General features: G+C 45.2%; 1 protein-coding gene across 4 annotated transcripts in view; it reads right to left on the bottom strand.

Moving 5' to 3' along the window:
- Positions 1-25,404, bottom strand: part of LOC119174163 (F-box DNA helicase 1-like) — a 158,934-nt gene extending 133,530 nt beyond the window's left edge. Inside the window, exons 1-2 of one of the 4 annotated variants that reach the window (XM_075896078.1) lie at positions 25,264-25,404; positions 18,592-18,824 (exon numbers count right to left, since the gene is read on the bottom strand). In XM_075896078.1, the coding sequence (XP_075752193.1) occupies positions 18,592-18,824; positions 25,264-25,294 (264 nt within the window). In that variant the 5' untranslated portion in view covers positions 25,295-25,404. Of the gene's footprint in view, positions 1-18,591; positions 18,825-22,229; positions 23,441-25,263 lie in introns of those variants that run through there. The other 3 variants (XM_075896077.1, XM_075896075.1, XM_075896076.1) reach the window with 3 other exon arrangements.
- Positions 25,405-25,638: the final 234 nt, after the last annotated feature.

Below are 25,638 nucleotides of genomic sequence, written 5' to 3'. Positions count from 1 at the left end.
TCACCACACTGGCCAATCGCAAAAAAGAACCAAAAGCATGCATCGGGAAAGGCACTGCTCTGCGTTTGCACCTAGCATGCATCGGGAAAGGCACAGTTCTGCGTTTGCACCTAGAAGCAGTGTGTAGAAAACTCTGAACTGAGCGACTGAGCTTCAGCTTTGAATTGTCCGCGGCTCAGAAGCAAGCAGGGCACTCTCATTGCCGTCGTTATCGAGCCTTGGCGGCCCCCATGTTTAGTAAACAGCGGCGGTCTTTAGCCATGCCAACGCATGTTTTTAGACTTTGTATATGTACTTTTTTTCTGTTTTGAAAATGCATCAGAATGTTCAAGAGTGTTTACTGCATGGCATTAAACATATGAGCCTGGAATTGCAACGTCCAATTTCGTTAAAGCGGAACGGCAGAAGAAAAAGTGTCTGTTGTGGCAAGAGTATTTCTGCATCCTAAATCCTAAATCAGCATCTTGGGAACATAATTTCTAAGGACTACGAAATTTTATCTGACATAGAGTGTGTGAACTTTTTCAATTCTGATTTTGCATCTGTTTTCACAATTGAACCACTCATGCCTCTCCCTTCACACCCTGTTCACGAGAAGCCTCCAACGTCTGGTATTATTTTTCACCAGCCAGAATATCTACACCAATTGAAAGTAATAAATTATTCTCACCTGCTGGTATAGAAGAAGTCACCTTGAAGCTATTAAAAAACATCAAGTGCATATCTGCTATGTAGCTAACCCTGTTCTCACAATCATTATCATCAGGCTCCCTTCCAGATGGCTGGAAAAAGAGCTAAGTCGTTCCAGTCTTCAAATCAGGTAACCATGAACGCTATTAAACTATTGTCCCATATCCATTAGTAGCATTCCTTGCAAAATCATGGAACACATAATATTTTCACACACTATTAATTTTCTCGCCAGCAATAACTTTTTCCATCCGTCACAGCATGGTTTCTGTACGAATCTATCATGTGCCACGCAACTAGCATCATTTCTATATAAGCTCCACTGAAACCTTGATTGTAACATTGTAGCCGACGTCCTTTTCCTTGACTTTGCAAAGGCATTTTACAAAGTAGTGCAAAAAAGATTAATATTAAAACTTTCTCACCTAAACTTACATCCTAACATAAATAAAATAGTTTCTTCATAACTGATCACAATCGGTCATTATTAACAATACTTCTTCCACATTTCTACCGGTAACATCAGGTATATCACAAGGTTCAGTTTTAGGCCCCCTCTCATTTTTAATATACATAAACGATCTACCATTACATGTATCCTCTAACATACGAGTGCTTGCCAACGATTGTTTATATATCGATCCATCATTAATGATAATGACCACGTCTCATTGCAGAATGACCTAAATAATAATAAGAAGCGGTGTAACGAGTGGTTCATGGCCTTAAATCATCATAAATTTCCTACAGCCATAATTATTATACCCTTCCATTCATAATTAATAACACCCCCATTGACAAGGTTGTCTCATTCAAGAATTTAGGCATTACTATTGCGCATGATCTCAACTGGTCCTCTCATGTGACCAACATCGTGTCATCTTCAAACAAAACTTTGATTTCTCAAATGAAACCTTCGCAGTGCTCCTCTACACGTAAAGCTACCCGAATATATGTTTAGACCTAAGCTCGAATATGCACATCACCCATCTGGAATCCTCCTCAAATCTATCTCAACGATGCTATAGCATCCGTTCGAAATCGCACTTTAGGGTACAGTATTGCGAAAGAATTCATATCTATTTCAGCGATGCTATAGCATTCGTTCAAAATAGCGCTGTAAGGTGTATTATTGCGAAAGAAATTATAAGGACACTATTGGCTAGATTTCGCCACCAGCATTGGCGTCAACCTCATTCACCATAAGTGTACATGTATCTATATGGATATGAAAAGAAAAGACAAGAAAGAAAAATAATCTGGAAAAAGACTCCGGCATGCAGAATAGAACGTTCGACCTCTGAATTATGAGTGCGAGGCATTAGCCACTGAGCCACTAAAGAGCACCTCCTTCAACGTTCAAAGGGGAAGTTATTTGTCTCTACAACTTACCACTGACGATGGGCATCTCGGAGAAACTATTGTCTTTTCAGCATTACCAGCAAGATTGCACAATGAGCGTACGTCGCGACGCAGAGGCGTGCATTCTCATCTCCCACGTGAACTTTGCGTCGCCGAAAGAGGACGCTCTCGCGTGCGCTCGCTTATCTCGCGGTGGGGGCAATTGTACACCTTGGGATTTCACCAGAACGATTCTGTTGCCTTTACCAGGCGCAAAAAGGTAACTGCACTCGTTGCACAGTCTCCGTTTGCAAAAAGGGCACGCTTCTCAGACATGGCGAAGTAACAACTAAGATGCTTAATCGCCTTGATCTCTACCAGTAAGTACATTTTGTGCGTCATTTGTACATGAAAAACGCGGAGCACATTTTGATCTGCTTGCCATTCTTCATGTGACCTTCCCATTTATTGCTATTGAGTTCATTGCTTCACCTTTGCAGCAAAGCTGTGACTTTTTCATTCATCATTTTTACATGACAGTGTTTTTGTCATTAAAAGCAGATTCTGGTTCGGGCGCACAAGCACATCACCGATGCATCGCGAGCTTTTCAATATATCATAAATTCTATAACAGTTCACTTCACCAGTACCTTACATTCTACCTCCTATGTGCATTTCAATGTACACAGGCCATTCCTTTAACATTGCTCGTTCAAGTGCACGTACTGTCACTTGCTCGTCATCCTTTTTCCACCGCACAACCAAAGACTAGAACGGTCTTCCCCATCACATCATTTCCATCACCATTTCACCTGCCTTCATCAAAGATTTGGCAATATTTATTTGTAGACAAGCTTTTTAATTTCTGTTTTTATAATTACCCCTTATGTACCAACCCTCTGGGGTTTTTAAGGTAAATAAATGAAAATGAAATGAAGGGACGGCTGTGCTGTATTTTATGTACAATCTTCAATTACTAAAGAAATCCACCACTTAGCCCCTAAATATCCGCTACTAGACTGGATCGCTTAGCACCATTTCGGTCTTGCTTCTCAGTGTTTTATTTGTGGCCCGTAGTGTTGTTATATACGCATTGTTGCACTTGCCTCGCATGTGCATTTACAACGAGAGCCAAGCCCAAGACATGTGTACTCCAAGTTTTGCTGACCAAACTATTTGCACAACTTCCACAACATTGTGTCTGACATACGATACAGTATGTACAGGAGTGAGCAAAAGCGTGTAGACCATGGAATTGCGTGGCGCAATGCATCCACGTGCCATCTACAGACGTGACGCCTGCTGCAGTGCACATGCCCGTCCCATCGTTACCAGGTGACCTTTCACGCCGCTTTGTTTAATGAAGCTACGGCACACATAACTAAAACATCAACTGGGTGTTGCTTCCTTTGCTCCACCGAATTTGTGTCGTTCTCTTACGAAGCGGCTATGATGGAGGTGGGGGAGGGCGTGTTAAGTGCCAGGCTTACGTCACTTTTTAAACTGGCTTATTAGCTTAACTAAGCATAGCTAGCATCCCAAGTTAAACCTGAATGAGCCTATTTAACCCATACTAAGTGTAGTCAAAACTAATGAAACCTAGTTAAGCATGGTATCACCTAAAATGCCAAGCATAAGCAGGTTGCATTAAGCTGATTTTAATTAAGCCTAGACCAGTTTGCTCTTTTAATGTTAGCCGAAGTTAAGCTTACATGAGGTGAGATAAGTATAGCCCAAGCTTAATAGGCATAGTTAAACATAGTGTGCCTTAATTAGCCTGAATAACGCAAACCAAATCATGACTAATTAATCCAAGTCGAATTCTCTATGAGCCAGGAGAAGCCAAGGCTATACAAAAGATCTGCCTTAAGGAGAGATGCTACTCAAAGACACTTTTTCTTTAATATTTTCCCTAAATCAATGAAACTTGAGCTGTTTATGGAAATTTTTATGATGATTTCAAATATATAATTAGTTTTCTTGCAAGTTACACACTTTTAGCTCTGCATAATGACAAAGTGAAAGCCTTAACCCTTTTGCCCCCTCTTTTCATCCCTAAAATTGTTTAATTTTTTACCATTCACAGTTCATAATACTTTAAATAAAGTGTAGAGTGTAAATAACTAATTAGGAAGTACATACAAAATAAGTAATATGCGTGAAAAATAATAGACGTAGAAGGTATATATATTTCACCTACCCTAGTAAAGGTATACATATAATTTTTTTATTATATTGTAACATATAGAAATTGAATCTAGATAATAGCATTTGTCATACTGTGTAAAAAATTTGGGCAAAATTTCATGTAGATCCGAGCACTAGAAGTGCCCGAAAAAGGAGGGGCACATTGGAAAAAAATGGCAAAATTTGGGTTTTGAGAAAAACGAGTTTTAAAGTTAAAATTGAGTTTTTATTTATGAAAGATATTATCAAATGACATAAAATTTGCACACCAAAAAGAACAATCCTTCTTGTAGTGGCCACTGCGACTAAAATATGCCAGCACCATGAGTTTGTGCCTCTCGGCGTTTTCGAGCCGACTCCTCACAGACATTTCGCTCACAGACAGGGCCATGAAACGCTTGCCAAACTTCCGCTCCATCTGGCAGAGCCTTGTTCCAGCTGCAAGCTAGGAAGAAGTTCGACAAGACTGCAAAATCCAAACTAAGTTTAGTGTCATGCCATTTTGCAGCCATGTTTGAGCCAAATACCGTCGTACATAATGGCAATGTCTTCCCTGCTAAGTTCTCTCCCCGCGAGCTCTTTCGACCCCTCGTCATCCATTGCCGCATCACGAACTTTCTGGCTGACTTGTGTGAATGAGTTTGATGCATTGGCTTTTGCAAGCCAACAACTGCCGCAACTCGGACCAGCTGCTCGTAGCCTATTCCTACAGAGCGCGCCGCACAACGGCTTTCACTTGCGAGCAATGCCTTTTTTTCATTCATAACGGAGATAATTACACGCGAAAAGCATAGTTCAGCTGCACTGCTCAATAAGACATGGACCCTTCAAATAGGTTTCACAGCACATACAGGCGCGCAGCAGCCCATGGCGGTCCCCGATTCGTACCATGTGATAAGGCAGTCGCGGCGCTCAAAAAACGCGGAGAAGAGTGATTCTTTTTATTATTTCTTGCACTGCATCAGCGAGAGAAACTGTTGTTATTTGAAGAATGAGGCTCGACTCTTTAACTCATGCGATCAACAATGGCTAGCGGCGGAGCATTATCGGCGGCAAGGTGCTCGAAGACTGCACACTTTCGACTTTTTAACAGGCACCTTGTGCTCTTTAGATGAAATTCTAAAGCATTTTTAGTTAAGTCTCGACCTGTATTATTTTTTTCATAACAGTAGAGGTACTAATCTTATCAAAACAGGTGAAAATAAAAAATCGGTAATTTTGAAAAAAAAAAACTCGTGTTTTTCGACCCGCATCTCCCCTTAAGTGCATTTCAGCACTTATGGCAGAATCCCGTTTACCGCAGCTTTCTGATCGTCGACACACTTCCAGTTCTTTCTCTTTTTCACAAGTTCTTTTGCAACACCTTTAATCAAGCTCCATACATCCTTCCCGCAAGAAGCATTTCTCACCGGCGTCTCTCATAATCATATAGTGGTTTTGGGACGTTAAACCCCACATATCAATCAATCAGCATTTCTCACCGTACCTCTCATCCGCAACAAGTCGCACGCCCATGTGCCCGAGCTGGTCACTTCTTTGCCTCATTCATCCCACGTACTGCCAAATATTCGAACAGCCTTCCTGCTGAAATCGCCGCCATTACATGCCCCTTGTTCCAACAACGTGTAAATAATCAATATGAAACTATTTAGTGTATAAATCACGTGAAAGTTTCGTTAACCCACCCCTTATGTAATGTCTCTCTCGGGAGACCCTTAAGGTAAATAAACTGAACTAACACTAATAACTTTTTACCAACTCGATACTACTAAAGCTCACTTGGGTTAATTAGTTGTAATTAAGACTAATAGTAACTATGCCTTAATTAACTTTAGATCCAACCCAACACGCCCTATACATTAGTTTAACATAACATAGTTATACGAATTATACATAACTGACTTAATTGGGAGGTGCTAAGGTAGGTGTAATTTGATTTAGCATGGCTCAACAGGGCCTTGTTTAATTAATCGCAGCACTATTAGGTCAACCTAAGCCATATCTACCTAAACCCAAATAAATAAATTAACTGGTATAATTCTCCCATGAGCTCACAAAATGCAAGCTCAGAAAGATACTAATTGCTAATGACTGAGTCGAGTCTTGTTAAGCTAAATTACATCAAATTAACATTAAGACTACTTATGTTTATGACAAATTAATGTGTGTGGCATAGATATAAGCTCGCCTGAGGTGCTCGGTGTCACAAAATTATGAAAGTTATGCCTATTTAAGCCTGATTGAGACATTTGTTGGTTAATGAGAGATCTGTGTCTCAATCAACCCCTATCAGACCTAAATGAGCTTATGTAGCATCAAGTCGGTAAGGAGTAATTAATCTCTTCCTGGACTTGGCTTTTCTGGGGTCATGGAGAATTCAATTTGGATTACTTGACCACTGTTAGACTTGCCTTATTTAGGCTAATTATGCTCAGCTAAATGAAGGGATACTATGATCAGCTATACCTAATTAGATTTGGCTATACTTAGCCTGACATATCTGGGCTTTAGCATGAAGTCAGCAAAATGAACTAGACTTGATTAGAATAAGCTGAACTAAACCTACTATTAACCTACTATTAGGTGATGCTATGCTCAACTAGGTTTGATTAGTTTGGGTTACGCTTACTTTGACTTAAATAGGCTCCTTAAATTTAAACTGGATCAATGCGACACAGGCAAGCTGGGCAGCGAAAATATACAGTAAAAACCGCAATATAGGTCTGACGGGAATATAGGTCGACCCTCTTAACTTAACCTTGAATCTTTGAAAATTAAACTTTTAAAAATCGCAAAGTATCGCAGCACACCCTTACCTTGATAAATGTGCTACACTATCAGGTGCACTGTGATGATGTTTCTTTTTATCTGGACACTAATCTTATGTAGTTAAATGCCAGAAGTCCAAAAGTACTGTCATTCAGACTTGTCCCCTCTTGAGTTCGACGACGTCTATTTGTCACTAGTTATGTCCCAGAGCGCATTGTCCTCCGATCCCTCCAATGCATTGGTGATGCATTTGCGGAAAGACTTGCGCATTATCTCTTCCAGGAGAGATTTCCATGCTCACAACACCCAGCCACAAACGGCCGCAAGCGGTCGATGTCGTAGGCGGCCAGTGGGGGTTGTGGGATTGTCACCCAGTATCCACTCATTGTAGAGATTGCGCATGCTGTAGCATTGATATATGGCACAGGCAGGAGCACCAGTGAAAGAAGACAAGGAAGAGTGTTGTTGCTGCTCGCGCTCGCTCCGCTTGACAGCTGGTCGGCTTTACCTCTGCGTTTCCCCCAATAAAATAGTCTTCGGCTCACTGCTAAAGGCGTACTAACAAGTGGTGGAGAGTGCTGGATCAATTTCCCATCCTGGAACTCCGCAACCGAACTCTACCTTCGCCGTCAACAATGTCCACTGACATTGCACAGCAGACCATTCCTGCACCCCCACCTGCCCGCTGTCCCGGTGTCCCGAGAGAGCGAGACCCAGTCATCTTCAGCGGCACCGATAAGCAGGACGTCGAGGACTGGCTCTCTTCGTACGAGAAAGTAAGCGTCAATAATAGGTGGGACGAAAATGACAAACTTGGCCGCGTCCACTTTTACCTGAGAGGAGTAGCGGAGCTCTGGTTCAACAACCATGAAGCTGAGCTTACCGACTGGGCCACTTTCAAGATCACCTTCGCGGACGTGTTTGGCCGACCAACAGTGCGCAAGCTCCGCGTAGAACAGCGCTTGCGAGATCGCGCCCAACTGTCTGGAGAGGGTTTCAAGTCCTACATCGGGGACGTTGTGGGCCTCTGCCGTTGCTACAATACCGACATGTCCGAAACAGCCAAGGTCAAACATATTATGAAGGGAATCGAAGATGATGCCTTCCATGTTGGTGGCGAAAGACCCGCGAACAGTTGCGGAAGTCATTCAGCACTGCCAAAACTACGATGAGTTGCGAACACAGCGCATTTCAACACGACGCCCCACTTTCGACATGAAGACCACGTCACCATTGACCGTTGGTGCAATTTCATCGGAACAGACAATATTGACACCGCAAATCCAACAGTTCATTCAAGGGGAAGTGGCTCGCCAGTTGTCTCTTGCGCCCTTCCTTCCAAGCAATGCTCACGGGCTGACCTCGTCGCTGCGCCAAACCATTAAAGAGCAAGTCTGCGAGGCACTCCCACCCACGTACCAGCCACCGCCTGTGTCCGCTCCCCGGACTTACGTTGACATCGCGCGAAGGCCGGCACATGCACCGTCAAACGTTGTCGACTCTGCCCACCAAACGAACGCCTTCTACGCAACACGCGTACCGGCAGGTTCGCAAGTTCCCTTTTCCCGCCGTTCTTCAACGCTTCCCAACAATCCTTGGCGCACACCAGATAACAGACCCATTTGCTACTACTGTCTGCCTGGCCATGTTGAGCGGTTCTGTCGCCACGCGTCCCTCATCCAGGTACTATCGATTATACCTACGGCTACGCCCACGAAGAGCCACCACAGACGCTGCCTCTCGATGCTACTTCGAATACCCCTCCACCGAGCCGCCGCGCCTTCAACCAGCACCGATCGCCCTCCCCACGCCGATGCTTCGACGTGCACCACCTGCCCAAATGGAAAACTGTCTATCGCAGTTCCGGAGGCAAGAAATAAGCCGCCGTCCAACTCTACAAGGCCTAGTCCTCTACACACTAACGAAATAACTGTTTTTATTGAAGGTGTTGCCGTTCAAGCATTAATCGATACTGCAGCTGCCGTGTCTGTATTGAGTGAAGCAATGTGTCGCAAGTTAAAGAAAGTTATGATTTTGCTTTCTGGCTTCTCCCTGCGTACGGCAACCGCGCATCAAGTAAACCCTTCTATGACGTGCATGACTCGGCTACTCATCCAGGACCTTTTGTACGTGTTCGAATTCATTGTTTTTCCATACTGCTCGCATGACGTGATACTAGGCTGGGACTTCTTTTCCACGCATCATGCTGATGTTGATTTTGCGGGGGCCGAACTGGAATTATCATCACTCGCAGACAACAATTCTAACAAGCCTTTCATTTCTCGTGTTGTCGTCGCAGCTGACACGGATATCCCACCTATGTCATCGGTTATTGTGCCGATCTCCTGTGACCATGCTGCTTTTTCGAACGTCATGTTCATGTCATCCGAAGGCTTCTCGAAAAAACGTTCTTCTACCTTTTGCTCTTCTGATGGTCGAAAACACTTCCGCAACCATTTAAGCCACGAATCTCCTTTCAGTGCCAGCCAGATTATTCAGTGGCGAATACATCGGCCGTTTTGAGGACATTGATCGTGTTTGCGCCTGTCAACTGCTCGATCGCGCAACAAGCCTTCAGATCGCCAGTGTTACTCCTGCTCCCACGTCCACTACATTTTCCCTGGACGCCTTCCTTCCATCGATTGATTCGGACCATCCTGTTGTCCAACGAACCCAGCTCTTGACACTTCTCGACCGCTTCCGGACGTCTTTTGACTTCAAGCAAACCAATTTGGGCCGAACATCTGCAATTGTTCATCGTATAGACACCGGCACCCACGCACCATTGCGTCAGGGTCCATACCGGGTCTCTCATTCTGAATGCCAAGTTATTGACGATCAAGTGTCTGATATGCTCAATCGTGGCGTCATACATCCGTCCAACAGTCCGGGGGCCTCCCCAGTGGTACTGGTCAAAAAGAAGGACGGGAGCATCCGATTCTGAGTTGATTACAGGCGCCTTAACAAGATCACGCGCAAAGATGTTTATCTGCTCCCCAGAATTGACGACGCTCTCGACTGTTTGCAAGGAGCAGAGTTCTTTTCCTCGCTCGATCTTCGATCAGGATACTGGCAAGTACCCATGAATGAATCTGACCGCGCCAAGACTGCATTTGTAACTCCAGACGGCTTGTATGAGTTTAACATGATGCCGTTTGGTCTTTGCAACGCCCCTGCCACCTTCGAGCGTCTGATGGACAACATACTTAGAGGCCTCAAATGGCATACGTGTCTTTGCTATCTGGACGACGTCGTCGTTTTTTCAAAAGACTTTGATACCCATCTTCTGCGCCTCACAAGTGTCCTGGAATGCCTCACACATGCTGGGCTCCAACTAAATTTCAAAAAGTGCCATTTTGCCGCCCGGAAGCTCACCATCTCTGGGCATGTTGTCAGCAAGGATGGTGTCCTACTTGACACGGCGAAACTCCATGCCGTCACCCAGTTCCCTAAGTCGTCGACACTAAAAGAACTTCGGAGCTTTATCGGCTTATGCTCATACTTACGTCGATTCGTCCGTAATTTTGCATCTGTAATAGCCCCTTTAACACGGCTACTTTCTGACAGTGAAGGAATTTTGGCGTCGTCTTCCGCTTGCGATGACGCATTTGCAAAACTACGTCACTTGCTGACATCTCCACCGATTCTCCGTCACTTTGACCCAGATGCCCCTACCGAAATCCACACCGACGCTAGTGGAGTCGGCGTTACGCTGTTCTTGCTCAACGCAAGTCTGGCTTTGACGAGTATGTGGTTTCTCATGCCAGTTGCACTCTTACTAAGGCTCAAGAGAATTATTCGGTCACAGAAAAGGAATGACTGGCCATCGTTTGGGCAATTACAAAATTTTGACGTTACGTCTATGGCCGTCCATTTGACGTCGTGACTGATCACCACGCCCTCTGCTGGTTATCATCACTAAAAGACCCGTCTGGCCGTATGGCTCATTGGGCATTGCATCTCCAAGACTATAATACCCGTGTCATCTACAGGTCGGGCCGCCGACATTCAGATGCCGATGCTCTTTCCCGCTCTCCACTTCCCCATGAACATGGAAGTGCATCTGTTTCCAGTCTCGATGCTGCGACACCGTCATTCACTGACGTGCACTCCGAGCAGCGCCAAGACCCTTGGATAGTCTCTATGATAGAGGTACTGTCTCAGCCTACCCAAGGTACCGCCAATCGTTCACTACGACAAACAGCTGGACATTTCGCCATCCGCGATGGACTCCTGTACCTTTCCGACGGCCGCAAGTGGTTGCTTGTGATTCCTCGCCACCTACATGCTGCTATTTGCGACTTCTTTCACGCGGATCCTCAATGCGGCCATGCCGGTGTGATAAAAATGTATGCACGCCTCCGGCTGCGGTACTATTGGCGCGGAATGTACCGATTTGTCCGACAGTACGTACGTTCGTTTTCCAAATGTCAACGCCGAAAAAGCCCACCTAACATAAACAGTGGACAACTGCAGCTGTTGCCTTGCCCATCCTGACCTTTTGACCGCATCGGAATTGACTTGTACGATCCCCTTCCCTACACTCCTGACGGGAACCGCTGGGTGGTTGTCGCTATCGATCACTTGACACGCTATACTGAAACTGCTGCGCTGCCAGAGGCCACATCACGTGAAGTTGGCTTGTTTATCCTTCACAATCTTGTCCTTCGCCATGGTGCACCTCGTGAGCTACTCAGCGACCGTGGACGTACGTTTTTTTCCGAAGCAGTACAAGCCCTTCTTCGTGAATGCAACGTTGTGCATAGGACAACCAGCGCGTACCATCCGCAAACAAATGGAATGACCGAACGGTTTAACCACACACTGGGCGACATCCTGTTCCTGTCGTGAGACTGTTCATGTCGATCGATTGAAACCGCACTACGACCCACCCATCCTACCCGGTCCATAGGTCGCCAGGATGGCTCCTTTTCTGGGGGGAAGCGATTTGTAGCATCGATATATGGCATAGGCAGGAGCACCAGTGAAAGAAGAGAAGGAAGAGTGTTGTTGCTGCTCGCGCTCGCTCCGCTTGACAGCTGGTCGGCTTTACCTCTGCATTTCCCCCAATAAAAGAGTCTTCGGCTCACTGCTAAAGGCGTACTGACAATGCGACCTTTGAAGGGTTTCTAGCGCTCTGCGCCCAGTGGCTGGAGGATTGATGTTGGTCCCCCAGAGATCACGACAAGGCCCATCTTGCCATTGGACAGAGCTCCCTTTACATCGACCGTCGGGCACCAACATGCTTGGTCACTGGGTCGCCGATTACACACGAGCCAGATCCACTCAAGCATGAGGGACTCATTTATGAACCCTTTTCGTTCGCTCGCATGATAACATCCAAAGGGAAGTCTTCTTTTGGTAGCCCTTCTCTCTTGAAAATGATATAAGGGTGCAGCTTCTCTCTATTGGCTGTGCACGCGAGCATCACTGCAAATTGAGAATGCTCGCTGCTCGTTGTCAAAAGCTTCACTTGCTTGGATCCTTTAACAGTCATAGTGCGGTTCAAAGCATATCAAACCTGGTCGGAATTTCATCAGCGTTGCCCATGTGCCCCATCCTGTAGCAATGCTGTCAACGAAATCCTATGACGAAGCGCTGATACTTGATCAACTTATCGAAATCTTCGGGAAGTTCTTGGCACACGCCTCAGCACAAAGTCCTTCCGCTGCATAAATCGACGCACCCACAATGGCGAGCCTTTGACTTGCGCCCTCGTTTTTCCCACAGATGCACTCCGCTGTCACGGGTAGACCTTACATGCAACTCCAGGATAAATTCAGCAAGTAGCGTTTCGAGTTCGAAGTGTACTGCAGTCCGTCCACGAAACAAAGTTATTTTTTGGTTGCTGCAGGATGTGATGCGCTGCTTTTGGCTCCTCCAGTATCGGACGCTTTTCTCTGAAGCACTGATTTACATTATGTCGGCAGGTAGCCATGCGCTTAGGCATATTCGACAAAATGTCTATAGTAAACTGCCGTCGACTACCCCTTATTTCTCAAGGAAATAGAAAAAGAAAACAGCAGATAACGAAAGCAAAATGGCACTGCTAGTACACTGTAGGCCTTGCCTAGCCTTGCCCAACTGCACCCCTGCTGATGCTCACGATGACAATGGAAGCTTTTGACTTCAGCTGCCGATTGTTGTGAGACTTTCACCTTTTTTTTTCTGCCCATGAGCGGTATATGAAATGAGTTGACTTTTGATCAAGCTTTTCTTTAATTCGACCTATATTCCGGCTTTATGGTAATTTTGTACACTTGGCTTCATTAGGTTATACGATGTCAGCTATGCTTATAGTTAAGCTAAGTAACTGGTACAAACAACACGAGCCCAGCACTTGAACCGGTCCCACCGCAGCCGCCATGTAAAAGAACCAAGTTGTCATCTTGGCTACAAGTGCTGTAACCTGATCAAACAAAGCGAGTTAGAGGCTACCTCATAACGACAAGACAGGCATGCACACCACAGCAGGCATCATGTCGGTAAATGGAGCATTGATGCATTATGCCACGCGATATCGTGGTCTGCCCACTTTTGCTCACGCCTGTACATATGTGTGTAGGTAACAGTCGAAGCATGCTGGACCAATGCTTTATTTACTGTCTTCCTCAGTGCCAAGCTAGGTAATTTGGGTTTGACATCTAATCATAGCGGCCACAATTTGACAAGAGCTAAATAAAACATCTGTTAGTTCGACTTAACCTCACCCACGGTGTTAGGATAGTTTAGGTGGAGCGACGGCGCATCGGAGTGAGGAGAAATCGGGGACCTCTTTCCCTTTCTTGCCGGAAGGAGGCGCGCGCGGGACGGAGGCCGCCTGTCTATACCCAGCGCATACCTGATGGTTCTAACATTCGGTGTTTTAGCGTGTTTAGCGATATCGCAAGGCCCTGTGAGGATTATGTGGCAGTGTAATATCATATGTTAAATATAAAGACTTCGTAGTGTTTTACGCCTGACGGTTCGGCATGCGGCGTGAAGCTCATAAACACCACATTCGGCCTCGGCAATACCGTGGGCTAGGCGATCGTTCCCGCATTTTGTCTACAAAAGTAAATATGCAGTTGTGTGGCGCGTGTTGAATTCACCCTTCATTTGCCCTCGAAAGAATAATTGGTGTATTTGTGGTCAGACCATATAAAAAGCAGGTATCATGCGTAAGGGGCATTTTGCATATGAGATCAAGTGACCCTACAGAATCTTTTATTACGAACCGATTATTTGCAAATTCTGTAAACATCTGCGAGAAAACGAATGCTTTAATGCAATGAAATAGAATAACTCTATTTAGGTCTTTCAAGGCGTGCAGTAGCACGTGACGCGCCGCTCCCAGATCGAAAATGCAGGATTAAAAGCGAATGCAATAAAGTGGGCGACAGCTTGTGACCGATGGCCGCTCTTTGATATATTCAAAATAAACAGACTGCAAGATATATAGGTTACGGTGCGCCAAGAATTTTATCACAGTATTGGCACGATCTACGAATTTTACATAATTTTGCCTGAAAAAGCGGCTTAAGCTCGAGTACTGTGTGGTGCGGCTAAATGATACGAAAAGATGTAGGATAGTACTCAAGGTGGTAGTAAAAAGAAAAAAACACTTTATTCATTCGACAGTGCATGATCTGTACCAGCACAACATGCACTGACAGGATAAAAGTCACAACACACTAGACAAGCTTCGAAAGCTTTTGTAGCTTCTGCGTCTTGTCTGCTTCAACCTTCCGCAGTTGCTTACAGTATTGCCTCATCCTGGCTCCAACATAATAATGAAGCACTTTCGACATAATATCCACCTTGTGCTCATGACAGGGAAATGATAACATGAAATTTTCTACTACATAGTCTATTGTGATGTTATATGCGTGCTTTTCTCCAGCATGTTTGCAAAATATTGCTTCAACTTCCTTAAAGAACATAAAAAGGCAAGTGTTCAGGTGTACCCCTCGCGTCTTGCAGGCTACTAATGTAGCTTCAGGCTTCGACGCTGCATTACTTGTAGCTGTCAAGCCATTGCGGCATTGTTGACAAGTGGTGTTCTTCAATATCTTCCTGCACAAAAATCCTACCACATAATAAATTATACAGTCGGTCACATTATCTGACGAGGATATATCCGAAAAGACATTCTCACACTCAGCTTCTTCCACTAAGCCGTCTAGTTTCTCTTTCAGTCCCTCCAGACGCAACTCTAAAGGAGCAGATTCCTGAAATGCTGACGTTAGGTCAGAGAGGCTCAAAAGGCGTGGCTCTTCACTATTCTGTACCTGGCAGTTGCCAAATTTTGGCGGCTTCACAAGGCTATACATTGAAAGCATATTATATAACTGCAAAACTGTAGGTAAGCAAGGGTGGTCATTCTGACCGTTTGCTTGGCGTATGACGCCAAAGAATTATTCAAGGACGTCCTGGTTGAATTTAGCTGTTAGCACATATTTAAAGCCACACTGTTCTAACAAATACTTTCAAAGCTGAATTGTAGAAAGTATTGTTACTCGCATACCTTCAGCAGTTGATTGAGACAGGAAGTTGTGAGGATTTACTTTACCTAGCTTGACATCTTTCTCCCAGTTGTTCAGCCATTGCAATGTTGATTCTAGGATGCTGAAATCTTTGCTTCCTTCTCTGAGGCCTTCCTTCGGGTGCTTGCCGTTGAAGGCATCGAACAGGTTATTCATCCTTACCGTAAAATCAACTGTCCCTTTTACATTGCATAAGCAAAGCGATCTCTTCTGTGAGTAAAATTCTAAACCGTTTGCCACACTGAGGCTGAACAGCTGCGTTGCAAGCTTCACACGTATTTTTTCGGTGTTGCTTGGGTTTACATGTGAGAAAGAAAGTTTTGGGCAAACCCTCAACATGCCTTCGGCCTTGGTGTCAACTGCGTAAAGTTTGTCATAGTGTGACCACATCACGCGGCTGCCGTTTAGAGAGAATAGCTTTTGCTTCAGAAGCCGGTTTCGCACGCACTTGATTAGATGTGGCGCATCTGAAAAAACATAAACATTTCATTCCTCACACACAGGATTAACAAAATAGTTCTTTGCAACATTCAAAGCACCAGTTACACCAAAGTGCTTCCACATGGATCGATTGGTCGTGGCACCGTCACACACAATCGCATCGACAAATGCGCCTGCATCTTCAAGAAGGAGTATCGCCTTCAATACGAGCTGGAACAACACAGTTCCTTTTGTAGGGCCGTGGCAGGCAAAAACAGCCACGGGTTGGGAGTAGCTCTCACCAAAAGAACGGAATGCAAACACAAGTCCATGATCGGCTAGCTGCTTCGGCGCTTCAGCTTCATTTCCGAAGTCTGCATGTCCAGAATAAGTCATTGTTTTGGAGTTCACCCGCAATTCTTTACGAACGTTAATTTCATCAAACACCAGCATTCCATGTCTTCGAGAAGCGTCTTTAGTTGAGAGCTTTTTTTTGAACGCACTAAAAAAACAAGTGCCAAAACCACATTTCACACGCACCATGGAGAGATATTTCCGCACTGTCGACACACACGGAAGGGGCAATATGTTGTTATCACGCAGAAAGGAATAGCCTGACGGGCTACGAATGTGCAAGAGCAGGCAAAGTAGGAGCCACTCTTCGCTGTAGCGCCGATTCTTCTTGCTGGTGCATTTCGCAGCTGCTAAACATTCTTTAATAACAGTCGCTTCACCTTCAGGAATGTTTAAACACCTGAGCTTGTCATCAAGGGACTCTTCCGACATTGTCGACAGCTTTTCTTGGCAGGACTTAAGTTGGAATGTCAAAGAACCCACTTTCTTCTTAAGACGATCAACAGATTTCTTTAATGAATACTGCACTCTTCTGAAAGCCACCACATCAGTCTTTCGAACATTCGACAATTGAAAATATCGCATAGGCCGCTTTTGTTTCTCCTTGTCTAGTCTGCGCTTCTCGTAAAGACGAAGTGTGGTTTGAAGGCTCTGACATCTTTGGCATGAAGCTGCGTCCGACTGCAGCAGATGGACACATTGGTTGTGTCTCCAGCGGTTTGTTACATCAACATAAGCGCTGGAAGGCTGTGCGTTCGGATATTCTTTAGAGTAAGGCCCTCCACTGCATAAACGAACGTTGTGCACAAGGAAAATCAGCGTCTCAATATCGGCTATGTTGCGGATATTTCCATTAAATCCGAGTTGTTCTTTTGCTATTCGCCTGCCCAAAAAAGCGATGTTGATATTCAGTGCCTCATCGAAGCTCACGACTTTTCTTGGATATATGTTATTAGCAGGAGCGGCATAGTAGTTGTATCCTTCGACTTCCGCAGCCATTCCCACAGCACAAGACACTGTATTCGCGGCCACGAATGCAGCATTAGACACGTGCATCTCTGAAAACACTACCGTTTTCTAGCCATCGATATTTATTTTATGATGTGGCCAAGCTGCAGTTGGCAGAGTGACCGATTCAGAGTTTTTAAGGATATCACCAGTACCTGGTTCTGCATCGGGCTCGAACACGGTGGCCTCGGTGCTGCAGTTGGCAGTGGTGGCACAGGAAACTGAGATCGCTGCGGCAATTCCAGAGAGGGCGGTATCGGAGCCTCGACTATCCAGCGATGACGCAGGAGTTTTCTAACCTACCAATGTCAAGAGTGTTCCTTCCTTCTGACAACCATCATTTAGTGAAACGTCAGCCCCCCCCCCCCCCCCCCAACACATACACACACAACAGCGCTTTCTTTTTCAGTGAATATCTTTTTCTATTTGACTAACCCAGTTCTGGTTATCGGTGGATCAGTTGCTAAGGTTCTCGGCTGCTAACCCAGTGATTACTAAGCCAGTTCGTCATGCCCGCCTCACCCAATTTACCACGGTGGAATTATTTGTGCACGAGCTAAAATATTTTTGAAATTCGTGTTCGCCTGCACACTCATTATCACTGTTCGCAGAAGCTATATTTCCTATGTGTTTTCATCTGTTGGCTACCGCCACTGAATTTTCTTGATGTTGTGCATTTACTTTCAAATCAGAGTGATATGTGTGGTTACCCTAATAAAGAACGAATGGCCAGCAGTTGAACAATTGTCGCAAATGCAGCTTTGTAAGCGACGCGGCCCCCGTTGAAGCGGCTGACCTGAAGCCTCAATACACCCAGCGCTGCCTGTCGGAAAAAATGCGAAACGTGTCGCCGTGTTCGGCGGGGAAGCTGCGCGGCGGAGGCCGAGCGTCGCTCCACCTAACCTATTCTAACACCGTGACCTCACCCTAAAAAGTGTTAGCTCGTCAAAATTAACCTGGAATACCCTAGGTGTGGCTCATTATCATGTCTTTGAAGGAACAGAGTTAAGATCCCAGCGAACAAAAGAGTGACTTTTCATCCAGTTCAATTTACTTGCAACTAGTACACTGCAGTCAAATACAGTAATTATGTCCTCTATGCTTTCCTTGCTTGTTTGTTTGATTCACTTCGTTGCATCTCTCGTAATTATGTTTGTGGCTCTGGTGTAAAAAGCAAAAAAACCCCCTGATTTTTTCAAAAATTTTTTTCAAACCCTCTTTTGAGACCTGCAAGGCAAATCTGATGTAAATAACCTTTGCTAAGTGATGACAGAATATGGCCAGTCTAGTCACTCACATAGGGATTGCAGATGACGTCATTCCAGCGCTTGCACACGCGGTTGCAGGTGAGCAGTAAGTCTTGCATGCCTAGGCGGGCCAGAACTTGCTCAAGAAGTTCGTTAGGCAGCCGTGCAAATAGGTCTTCATCATCTTGCTCAGTGGGCGCTGGTGGGACGAGGCCAAACACGCCTGTGATCACCACCGAATCCGAGCTGCTATCCGAGTACCAAAGGGGTTGTTCCGACGCAACTGCACACATGAAACAAGACACAACGAGACACAGTATAATACTTCTAAGCAAGAAATGAAAAAGGACTGGCTATCAATCCATCAGCATCTCCATCTGTAAAGACTAAAATATTTCTCCCTTTTTTATACGAGACAGCGTCCTATAAGGTAGTGTAATTTTATAGCTCACACAACACTAACTCGAAATTAGATATGACTACAGAGGTGGGCTTTTATTGCTGGTTGTAAAACTCACAGCAGTAAATCTAGCACATAAATGTCACAACAACATGAATATGACTTTTGCTGCTAAACGATTATTAATTTTAATTCAGTTATCTCTAACTTAGTCAATACGAACTGACACCATAGTTCCGACAATCTCGTGTGAATATTTATGGTGAACACTTTCAATAATTCGAATGTATTGGTATCCACAACGCATGAGTTTTATCGCTCCTCACAGAAGTTGGCCCAGAGTGATTAGATCAAATTTACCCAGACCAAATCAGCCCAGAATGACTAAATTTACTAGAGGTGCAAAACGAGAATTTAGATGCTGCACTGGAGCTCTTGGGCATGCTGCAAAAGATGCTCGTGGAGTTGCAACAGATGAAGTGCAAGACAATACAAATTGAGATTGTTTTTAATTTTGATTGTGTTAACTCAGTCAATAAATAGGTTTGTTTTGAAGCATATTTATTTTGACATTAGGGCTCACTGCTCATATAAATGCATGTCAATGCTTGTTTCAGGCGTACCACTGTCTAATCACTTAACTTTTCTGTTCGAGCACCAGGACCTTAATTGACAAAATCACTTGCCACAAACCTGTAGTAGCAACTAGTTGACGATAACATAACTAGAAATAGCTTCTTTGTGTTCTGTCTGCACACTGTGGTGCAGTTTCCATTCATTCTAGTGCCCAACCACTGATTCGAACTCTGCTTATGACCTACTGATGAAACTGTGCTGCACCCTTGGCCTGGCATCCAGAGTGCAGCTGGGGTCATAAGAGCGGTTATAGCCTTCTCAAAAGCAACTGGACTATATGCACGGCTATAACATTTTCTCAATTGAAAAGGACTGTATATATTCACCTGTCCAGCTCACCATTATGGTCCATTACTTTTCTTTCCCCCCTTTTCACCTCCCGCAGTACAGTAGCAGGCTAGAGCATGCTATCACTCAGGCCCGACCTCTCTACCTTTCTGTAAATAAACTTGTCTCTCTCTCTCTACTTAACTAGAACAATATTACACTGCCTGTCAATTTCAAATTAACAAGCTTTCACTGTACTTAAAAAACTCACAGCTGTAAAATCAGTGCATAATTACCATTGCAACAACATGAAAGTTTTACAGCACCAGCACAGAAAAAGATGGTTGGTATGTGGGGTTTAACGTCCCAAAACCACCATATGATTATGAGAGACGCCTTAGAAAGAAGGCTCTGGAAATTTCGATCACCTGGGGTTTTTTTAACGTGCACCCAAATCTGAGCACATGGGCCTACAGTGTTTTAACCTCCATCAAAAATGCAGCCGCCGTAGCCAGGATTCGATCTCGTGACCTGCGGGTCAGCAGCCGAGTACCTCAGCCACTGGACCACCACGGCAGGGCGGCACAGAGAAAGACTCACCAGGAGAAAGACGCTACCATACCACAGCAGGCAGTGCTTGACAGCCGAAAGCTTGCTTCGAGTTATGCAATTTTTAGATGACATGTTTCACTGCGTGGTATTTGCGAAGATCACATTAACAAGATTTAATTGCAAATGACTGAAGGTTTCACTTCTAAAATTGTTCTCCATTAATAAAACCACATTTTGATTTTTCACGATAGGAAATTAAAAAGTACAAACACAATCAGACACATTGAGGAACACAACCTGCTATGTACTGCCAAAAGCTAGATGGAAAAGCATGCCTTAACGGTATAGGGTTAAAGCATTCGTTTTACAGAAATTACGGCGTCGTTGCGTGTGGGCAAAAAATCATTATTTAGTGTGTTGCCAAAAACTTCAAGAAAGAAGCAAGAAAATAATCATAAAAATTCAGGGTACGAGTGAGGATCGAATCCAGGTCTTTGGTGAGGCAAGCAGGTGCTCTACCACACAGCCACGCGTCTCCTTGGGAATACAGTGAAAATAACTTCCTCTGCTTGGGAATGCGGTGAAAGTGACCTGCATGCTTCACAGACACACGCGTCACGTATGCATTCTGCACAATACAATGTGTAATATCGCAGTAATAATGGGTGATACAAGCGCTCATTGCAATCGGGCATCAGAACACGATTATCATGACTTCACAGTTTAAAGCGGGCCACCCACTATAAGACACACACACACACGTTGCTGCTCCTTTTTCCTTGAGGTCTCGTAGTGGGTGCACAGCAAGCTCAGAAAGATTTCACACACACAATTGCTCGTGGTTTAAATTATGCTTCTCATTACACAGAATGCAGCCATATGCGAAAGCTTCACTAACACAAGTCATTTCCAACTCAGCTTGCACTAAGGAAAAGATATTCCTACTGCATTCTACTCTTAAAAGCCAAGCTTGAAGATCTCCCAATTTTTCTTTTTCTGCAGAGTCAAACTGAAATGACAACTTCGATGATCACATAGCTGATATTATTTACTGTTTCGAGCATTACAATAATACAAGATTTTTTTCCCACTGAAGCACCCTGTACTCGGCTACTGACCTGCAGGTTGTGGGATCGAATCCCGGCTGCATTTTCAATGGAGGAGAAAATGCTGTTGGCCCGTGTGCTCAGATTTGAGAGCACGTTAAGAATTCCAGGTGGTTGAAATTTTCAAAGCCCTCCACTACGGCGTCTCTCATAATCATATGGTGGTTTTCGGATGTTAAACCCCCCTTATCTATCAATTAATGACTGAACCACCCTGCTTTGACAATTCTTATTTCATTGATTTCACCGTTGCTCCTGAGGTTAATGCATGCAGTGTTGAAATTGAATATGTGATTACGTCAGCAAACTAACGCTTTGCACTACACCTTATTCTTTTGGGTGCCATATACTTTCTGGATTTTTTTTTTTTCATTTTCAGCTGTTTTCATTATCATATGCTGCGCCACCTAATTTGAAATTTATGTTTAGGGCCCTCGAGCAAACTTTTATCTTGGGACCAATTCATTTGTAACAGACTACCAGCACTTTCCACTCCGAAACAACTAAAGAATTATTGAATACTTTCAATCCTCTTCAGCGAAAACGTAGACAGCCGTTCCTCGACAAGAAATGGGCTTAAATCTGAGCTCATTGGAAGACACCACATGAAAGGCAGTGAAAAGAGTCCAATGGCAGTGTTCGCACTAAGGAACATTCATCGGTATCTCTCTCCCTGCATTTAACCTTCCACGCAAGTGCGTTCTATCAATCGAAACTGAAGACATACGTTGCAACCTGTCTTTGGAGTGGCACGGAGTTCGGCTCTCCTCGGCGTCACAATGAGATGCCGCACTTGGCGAGGGCGACCGTTGCCGCTTTGTCCTGCGCGTCGCTTCGAAGTAACTGGTGATCTTGTTGACCCGAGTCGAGGACTTCTTTCCGGCAGGCTGCCGCTCGACCACCGGTGGTCGCACGTCATCGTGACGATTGCCGACCGGAGGTGCGCTACTTTTCAGCAGCGAGCTGGCCTTTTGGAACGTCGGCACGTTCGACACAACGGCCGGAGTGAATGAGCGCCCGGCTGCTTCCTCTTTCTGGCGCCTGCTAGGCCGCGGGTATAAGCCGCGGTGCGGGTCGCGCGAGCTTTTCGGGACCTTGCTAGGATCAACGAGCGGAGCCGCTCCTTCGCTGGTCGATGCATGCGCTTGACAGTCTACGAAGTCCAGTCGCAACGACCGCTTGCCGCCGCCGTCACACATGCTGTTTTTGAGCTTCGCAATTACCGAGGCAGCGAGATAGCGACTCCAGCTTTTGCGAACTTTTTTCGACTGTGTTACAACGCGCAACGTGTTTCTCCGCCTCGCAGTTACGGACGCTATTGCAGTTGTGTCTTTGCCAAAGCGATCAAAGTTGCCGCGCGAGCTCACGCAACAGCTTGATCAGATTATACAGGAAAAAGACGCGGCCACTGGGGTTTCTAAACAACGCTAACTGAAAAATCTTAGCATCGCAAAGAAGGCACAAACCAAAACCTTCAAAACAAACATGACAGCCAAACAGTGCCAAACTTTTAAATGTGCTTTAAAAACATTTGGCAGCGTCTCCAGCACGGAGGTCTCCAGCAACGCGCAGCGCAGCAGCCAGTTCTACCAACGCCTCCTAGATTTGCCTTGCCTGCCGGATTATCGGTGGTCACTTGGGAAGCGACGGTCGTCGGAACTACGGTGGTAGCGCCACTCAAGTAGGAGCCTGTCTTCAAATAAATTTTTAAGTTTTTGAAACTAATGTGCAATAAAAGTAACGTACAAAATTTTAAAAAACGTAAACGTAACTATAAATAACCCTAAGTAACTGACATTGTCATTCAACAAACAACTTTTTTGATACAAGGCACAGCCTCTGAAATTAGTAACAAACGCTAAAACTGCCAATTTCAAAGGCTGAGTACAAAGACCCTTACTCCTACGTAGGCAGCGCCTTCAAAGATGACAAGCGTTTCATGCTCATCCGGCAGGCAAGAGAAATCTAGGAGGCGTTGGTTCTATACTAAGATTATTCAGCCAACGCCTCCTCTAGAAAGATGCCTGAGGAATGGCTCGCGCTCCCAGCAGAGTTGGCCTGCCTCCAGTTTTAAACAATCTCCGCGCGGTGACACTCGCGACCGACACTATCATGTAGGCCTAGGTACGTTGCCTCATCACCACAAATGTCAGCCAGTTTTTGAAGTTCTTCCGCATTATCCGCCAGCAGCACTATATCGTCTGCGTACATCAATCCCGGCATCCGTTGCTCCACTAACACTCCATTGCTTCGGTGTGACAAATCAAAGCCCAATCCACTCTCCTCTAGTCGTCTTTCCATTCCTCTAATGTACAGTGTGAACAGCAATGGCGAAAGAGGGCGAAATCGGTGCCCTACATGCTCAGCTAGACGGTTACTGAAGTGTATGCCGTCAGACACAAACGCCCTGTTGCGGCCTGCACGGACCAGGTTTCGGTTCAGGTTGACCACTTCGAACTTCATCGTTTTACCCAGAGTCCAAAGCTCCGTGTTTGCCGTAACCACCGCCCTTTCTACGTGGACTCCCTGTTTCTGCACCTCCGGCACCGTGCAGACAGCAATCTGCACATCCTCCGAGGTCACCCTCAGCTCAGTGATCCCCTTCGCAATCTGCTTTGCGAACCCTCCCCTGGAATTTGTAGGGCTGCTAAGGGCAATATATGAGGGTAACAAGGCACACATTACATGGGAAGGGCGTACATACACAGAGCCCGTGTACATTCGAAGAAGTTTAAAACAGGGGTGCCCTCTTTCACCATTGCTGTTCACACTGTACATTAGAGGAATGGAAAGACGACTAGAGGAGAGTGGATTGGGCTTTGATTTGTCACACCGAAGCAATGGAGTGTTAGTGGAGCAACGGATTCCGGGATTGATGTACGCAGACGATATAGTGCTGCTGGCGGATAATGCGGAAGAACTTCAAAAACTGGCTGACATTTGTGGTGATGAAGCAACGTACCTAGGCCTACATTTTAACCCACAGAAATCTGGAGTCATGGTGTTCAACGAGGAAGCTCATGTAGCACCAATAAGGATACAACAGGAAGCCATACCATTAGTAAATAAGTACAAATACTTGGGGATCTGGCTTAATGAAGGAAAAGGCTACCTGAATGCTCATGAAGAACACCTCAAAGTGAAAGGGAGACGAAATGCAGCAGTAATGAAACATAGAGCACTTTGGGGACAATAAGTACGAGGTAGTACGAGGCATCTGGAAAGGGGTAATGGTGCCGGCGCTCACGTTCTCTAATGCCGTATTATGCTTAAAGTCAGATATCCTGTCGGGGCTGGAGGTTAACCAAAAGGCAGTCGGCAGGTTAGCTCTGGGAGCTCACAGTAAGACTACAAACGAGGCTGTACAAGGCGATATGGGTTGGGCTTCATTTGAGGCGAGGGAAGCACAAAGTAAAATACGGTTTGAGGAGCGACTTAGACATTTAGATGAGAAGAACTGGGCAGCCAGAGTGCACAGATACCTGTACCTGAAAAGTGTGGACACCAAATGGCGGAAGAGTACGCGAAAGCTGGCGACTAAATATAACTTGACCGCGGCAAATAAGCAAAGGGGGCCAGTTAAAAAGCAAGTGAGGGAAACAGAGACGCTCATGTGGAAAGAGAGGATGGAAAAGAAGGGATCGCTGGGAATCTACAAGGCAAGCAAACAAGAGATCCGGAAAGAGAACTTTTATGACAACAATAAAGGTAGTGCGTTGCTCTTTGAGGCGCGGGCTGGCTGCTTGAGAACTTTAACTTACCGGAGCAAATATTCGTCACAGGATGAGACATGTGTTGGATGTGGCATAAATAAAGAAACAATCGACCACATAGTCATGGAATGTCAAAAGATTCAGCCGGATAGAAATGGGGGGAAGGTCACACTTCCTGAGGCGCTGGGCTTGGCGGTTGATGGAAGCATTAACTGGTCAGCAGTAGGTATTACTAAGCAGCGGCTGCAGTATTGGTGGAGGAAAAGCAGAGAAGTCGATAAAATAACATCCCAGCCAAGAGTAGCGGCTGGGCAAAATTAAAAAGACGTCCGAGTTGAGGGACAGAATTTAAACACGAACTATTAAGGTAGGCTAAATGGCGCATGCCGTCACCCCAATTCAAAGAGGAGGCCTTTAATCATC

Source organism: Rhipicephalus microplus, chromosome 5, assembly GCF_043290135.1.
Source record: "Rhipicephalus microplus isolate Deutch F79 chromosome 5, USDA_Rmic, whole genome shotgun sequence".
In the NCBI taxonomy this organism is placed as follows: domain Eukaryota; kingdom Metazoa; phylum Arthropoda; class Arachnida; order Ixodida; family Ixodidae; genus Rhipicephalus; species Rhipicephalus microplus.
Note: the sequence above shows the minus strand (reverse complement) of the source record. Positions and strands in the feature narration are given on the sequence as shown.